The following is a 6,000-nucleotide window of genomic DNA, read 5'->3' on the forward strand; positions in this document are numbered from 1 at the left end:
AACTGTAGAAAGGACAGGGATTACTACTTTTGAATTCCTATAACATCACTGTATGATTCACTTACTTGGCACTTAGCTTACACATTTGCCTTGTATTGGCAGTATTGTACATTTAGCAATGCTGGCACAAACTAAGTGCTCAAAAAATCTACTTATGATTGTTTGTCTTCATGTATCTATACATATTATCTAGCCAGTAACAGTGTACAATCATACACAAGAATGTACAAAATGAAGGAAACAGGATGGTGGGATTGTGTAAACTTTGAGCAATATAAACCCAGAACAGTAATTTTTATCCACCACTTACTAGTACTTAGAACAAAGAAAAATTATTTTACCTCTTGGTTATCTCAGTTACTCAACTGTAAAATGGGGGAGAATACCATACACCTTGCAAGCTCTTGAGGATTAAATGAGATATTTTTAAAGCTTTTAATATACAACTTGTTGCCTAAGAAGTAATTATTATTTTGATTATTTTCCAACCACTAGAGCATCTAGAAAAGTCATCGACTTTTCAGAATGTCTATGACTAATGGTAAGTAAACAATCAGGAGGCATAGCAGCCATTGCTTTATCGTATTCTAGAGAACCAAAGCACAAAATGATACCTGTTCTCAAAGTCTGGTTATTCATATACCACCAACATGATTTCTGCCATATCCAAGTACTACAACTTAATATCTTTCTTTAAATCAACTCATTTTATGTAATCATAATCATTCTAAAAAAGTATAGCTGCGAAATGGTGAGTTTGATGTGCTGATCATTTTTTTTCTAATTACACAGTAACCATTAAAACAAAGCATTCATTCCCTTAATCACCCTAAATTATCTCCTGAATCACAATCTAAAACTGCTTTAGGTTGCTCTACTTCTGAGACCCTTAGGAAGCAATCAGGCAAGCAATTTGTGGGTTTACTTAATTTTCCTTCTACTGATTATCATTTACAAAGGTTTGCAGAGCATATAAATGAAACCAACCAAATCAAAAAATTCATCCCAACAATATACACTGGATCTTTTCATGGTAAGTCCGAAGTTGTCTAAAGCTAAACAGACAACCCAGCAACTTATCTATTATTTAATCCTTCCACCTCTACTTTCTGTATCACAAATGAAAATGAGACTGGGAATAAAGGTCCATCTTGTGGTCTAGCCCGAAGAACAAAACCAAAGAGGGGAGAGATATAGTAGTGGGTTTTGTTCTGAGGCACTGACATTTAGTCAAAAGAAATAGTAGGCATGCAAATCATCCAAGTGAAAAATTCCCACCTTCAAGACAGTAGAACACTCCTCTGAAAAGGGAAACCACAATCGGTTATTAATACCTTTCAAGTCTGTGCTACAATCCAGGGAGTTCTTCATCACTCCAATAAAAACAAAAACCAGGAGAGAACTTCACTCATTGATAACATCGACAGACACTTTAGATATGCAATTTTAGAGCTGGTCTTAAATCCATTATACTAAGAGCCACACTACACTCTTAAAAAGTCACTTCTACAATCCATTCTCTTAGGATCACTGATCTATTCATTATGAAAACAACAAGGTACTCTGCACCCAAAGTACACAGGGCATTATGGAGCATACAAAAAGATCAGAGTTTGTTTATAATCTAGCACAGGGAATAAGATTTATACATTCCCCAAGAGTGCTTCTAAGGACTAGAGAGAACTGCTGGGAATTTTTCCCCAACATTTTTATTATGAAAAACTTCAAACATATGGCAAAGTTGAAATAATTTTACAGTGAACATCTGAATACCCACGACTGAGATTCTACTATTTTTACTATACCTTATTTATCACATATCTATCTATTCAATCCATCTTTTTTATTAACTGCTGGGATTTTGAAAATGAGACTGTGTGGTGAAGTATGACAAAAATACACTAAGGGCTGCTTCTCAAAAGATTTTGACTGATGGGGTATATAAACAAAAAAAAACTTTGGAAACCACAAACCCATACTCAGTGTTCAATCCTCCTGCCAACCTCCAATCAAAATCTATTCAGAGCTCATAACTGGCTATTCGGGTCTCCACACCCTTGTCCACTATCTGAACTCTCTTCAGTCCTCTTCATGGCTTAGCACCAATCCGTGAAGCCTTCCCCAACTTTCACTCCCTTAATCAGAATTAACCATGCCCCCTATAGGGGCCACATTTTTCATCATTTGCAATTAGCCCACAGTATCTGCAATTTATTATCTCTTTCACTAAACCTTGCCCTCCTTGAGGACAGGGTCCCCTTATTTACCTCTCAGTCCTCAGCAAGCAGCTAGTACTTAGCCTACAGCAAGCGCTCTAATAAAAGAGTGAGTTAATGACCTGAACCGTCTTTAACCAGGAGCCAAGGAAGAGTTTAGCTGAGTGGGGAAATGATCTAATCACAGTGGCACTTTAGAAAGATTCATTTTATAGCAGCACTGTTGTTTAGAGTATGAGCTTTGGAGGAAGACCACATAGGCACAAATCTCAGCCCTGCCACTTATCTCTTGGTGACTTTGGGCAAGTTTCTAAGCCCGTGCCTCAGTTTCCTCATTTAGAAAACAGGGATAATACTGCTTCACAGGTTATTGCGAGGATGATGAGGTAATTTTTTTAAAAGAAGCGCATAGAGCGGCACCTAACACATAGTAAATATTCCATCAATGTGGTCACTATTGCCAGCAATCAGGTTAATAACGAGGTTAAAAATTCCTTACAAGCCTGGGTGGTAGCAGTGAAAACAAAGTGGAAAGAATGGCCATGAATAAAGAATCTACCTTAAAATGTTCAGTCAGAAGAGCAAGCAAATGTGTGCCCTTTTTTTTTAACCTTGTATGAGATAGCTCACGTTTGGATGTGTTTAAACTAAAACAACTATAATCTAGGCACTCTAGGCACAGATTTGATGCTGAGAACGAGTCTAGCATGACTGAACTCTAGACACAACCTTTATAACCACTGCAAGCTTCTCTGTTTAGGTCTTTTAGTCTCTGAGCTAAAACTTGTTTCCTTCTCATTACTCCAGCAGACACCACTTCTTAAGTGATTCCCACAATCCCCTGTTCTGTCTAACTGTAAGGACAACCCCCAGGAACCTTGGTTGGGGAAATAGGTTTGCGGTTTCGTTCTACCCAACCCTGTACTACTTTTCTTTTTCTTCTTCCTGCCCACCTCCTTTACTTCCCCAGCCTTGCTATTCTCTACACGTAGGAACTTGAAACCTAAGAGTATGGGAAAGCAACAGAGCAGCAGCAGTGGTGCCAAGAACTGGGGATGCTGCCAAGCTGTTCCCCAGGCCCCATATGCAGTGACCCAACTACATGCAGATTGGACGTAACTGCCTATGGGGCCTCGCACACTTGATACTCCTTTTTGCTTCTGCTCATTTTCTTCCTCCCACTTAAAGCAACCTCCTCCCAAGCTTGTGACTCATTCAAATCCAATCCATCTTTGAAGACCCAGGTGAGGTCCGACTTCTTCAGGGAAGCCTCCCCTGACCACTTTAGTCCAAAGATATCCCACCAACCCCACATACAGAAAACAGGAACTGTACTTACTGTCTGGACCATAAGGCATAATCACACATTGCTATAATTAAATGTTTCATGTGTATACATTTAACTTTCCAAGGGTATGAGCAGTGTCTCACATGTCTTTAAAACTCTTACACTCAGTGCGTTAATATTTGTTGAACAGTGACTGAATCCGTGGGTTTTTGTTTATGTGTTTAGGCTAAGGCAGGAGGAAGAAGATGCATGTTGAAATGAGAAAGGCTGAATGGACAGATGGGTAAAAAAGCAGCAGTGGGTGAAGACGGAAAAACAATGTAGAAGAAAGGTATTCAGTTCACACCCGCTTAAGTGATTTACTGCAAGGTTGGAAAGAGATACAGGGGAGAGATGTCAACTGGAAAAAGCAGGGTAAAGGCATTGCAGTTTGAGGCAGAAGACAGCAGGAGAAAGGTGAGGCTACAAAAGAAATTCTGACTAGATTCTGCTGAAACCTAGTGGTAGGCCAATTGGATAAGGGAACCTAAAGGGAGCTACTGGGATGACATGAGTAGAGATATGGCCATGTAGGTGAGTGAATCCGTAGGGGGTAGTATGAAGGGGGGAGGTAAATGGACAAAATGGTAGAGGGTAGTTAGGCAGGTAGGTTAGCTGTTGGGCGGGTAGGTGGGTGGGTAGATGGGAGGCAGGGTAGTGGGTAAGTGGGTAGGTGGTTAGGTATTTAGTTGGGAGGGAATAGGTGTGGGGCTTATTATTTAAGATCCGGCCCCTCCCTCACCTTGACCCGGAAGCGGATGAGTGCTAGCCTCACGCAGTGGCTCAGGCAGGCCGGTGGCAGGAACCAGGCCCGCGGTGGAGGGGTGCCCTTGTTGCCCACGTGTCCCACGATCAGTTGCGCTGTCTGCCGCTCGGCCTGGCACCGACGGCCCCACTCGGCCAGCCGGTCCTTGCCCAGGCCCCCCGGGAACATGACCACGAGCTCCAGGCCGTCGCCGCCAGGATAGGCACAAGCCTGGCACAGCGCTGACAAGTAGCCCAGCATGGCGTTCCATTGGCCGCCACACACCCAATCCGTCTGGTAGCCGCCATAAAGCCGCGGCAGCGCCGAGCCGGCGTCCACCAGCACCCGGGCCCCGGGCAGCGGAGGGGGCGGCGGCGGCAGCGGAGGGTGCAACCCGGGCTGCGCCTGGCCATGATGGTGGAAGTGGTGAGCGGGGTGATGGTGCCGAGTCGGCCCCGCGCCCCCGGAGTAGGCACCCAAGGCAGCGGGCGGAAGCGGCGGTTGCAGAGGCGCGGAGCCCCTGGCGGCGCGTGGAGCCCCGGGCGCTAGGGCGGCAGTCGGCGGCAGCTGGCGGTGCAAGTGCTGCTGCTGCTGCTGGCGCGAGACCGTGCGCGCGAGTTTGAGGAGGTCCACGGGCACCACGGCCCCGGGACAGCGCTTCTCCAGGAACTCTTGGAAGCCCTGGACACCCATGCTTCGTCGGTGGGCAGACGAGACAGCGGCTGCGCGAGCAGGCTAGGCGACGATCTGGGCGCGAAGCTGGGGGCGGGCGCGTGCGCACTCCGCGGGGGGCAAAGGGGGGCGGGAAAAGGATTCCCGAGGGGAGGGGTGAGGAAGCGAGGGAATGAGGGCGGGGAGAGGAGGAAACCACAAATTGGATTTGGGTAGAGAGAAGGGGAGAGGCGGACCGGACCCGGGAGAGGCTGGGAGGATAAAAGCGAGGATGGGCTTTAGTCACTTCTCTTTTTTCTCCTTTCCGGTCGCTCTTCTTCGCGCTTTAGAAAGGGTGAAGCCTCTTTCTTCCACCTCCGGGAGCCATGTTGCCTCGTCTTCTCGGTGGTACACGCTTTCTAGCTGGAGGAAGGGGAGCGAGGAGGGGCGGGGCGGGGCGGGGAGAGGGGCATCTTGGTAGTTGTAGTCTTCTCTATGGCCTTGGGATGTAGTCGAGGAACCAGAATACCACCCTTCTCAGCCCTTGTGCTCACAGGGTCTCAAGAAGCGGGGCGTGATGATGAGTGTTTAGGAGTTGCACTCCAGCTCCTTGCATCCCACTGAGCTGCTTAGGTTATTTACTGCTTTTTCCTGGAAAAAGAGTTTTGGGGGAAGGATTGATGCATCATGGGAATGGAAGTTAGAGTGGATTGACTGAACTCAGCTAAAGTGAGCTAAAACTCCCCGGGAGGGAGGATTTTCCCCTTAGTGGAAAGATGATATGTAAAAGAGCTGTTGGTCCCAATTAAGAAAGACGTAACTGGTCGGGCGCGGTGGCTCACGCCTGTAATCCCTCCGAGGCGGTTGGATCACGAGGTCAGGAAATGGAGACTATAGTGGCCAACATGGTGAAACCCCGTCTCTACTAAAAATAAAAAATTAGCCGGTGTGGTGGCGCGTGCCTGTAATCCCAGCTACTCGGGAGGCTGAGGCAGGAGAATAGCTTGAACCTGGGAGGTGGAGGTTGCAGTGAGCCAAGATCACGTCACTGTACTCCAGCC

At 46.3% G+C, this 6,000-nt stretch overlaps 1 protein-coding gene across 4 annotated transcripts in view; it reads right to left on the reverse strand.

The window, feature by feature from the left end:
• FAM120C (family with sequence similarity 120 member C) overlaps positions 1 to 5,008 on the reverse strand; it is a 120,255-nt gene extending 115,247 nt beyond the window's left edge. For all 4 annotated transcript variants that reach the window (XM_005593672.5, XM_005593671.5, XM_005593670.5 and 1 more), the window contains exon 1: positions 4,286 to 5,008. In XM_005593672.5, the coding sequence (XP_005593729.2) occupies positions 4,286 to 4,981 (696 nt within the window). In that variant the 5' untranslated portion in view covers positions 4,982 to 5,008. The remainder of the gene's footprint in view (positions 1 to 4,285) is intronic.
• Positions 5,009 to 6,000: the final 992 nt, after the last annotated feature.

This window comes from Macaca fascicularis, chromosome X (genome assembly GCF_037993035.2).
Source record: "Macaca fascicularis isolate 582-1 chromosome X, T2T-MFA8v1.1".
Taxonomy (NCBI): domain Eukaryota; kingdom Metazoa; phylum Chordata; class Mammalia; order Primates; family Cercopithecidae; genus Macaca; species Macaca fascicularis.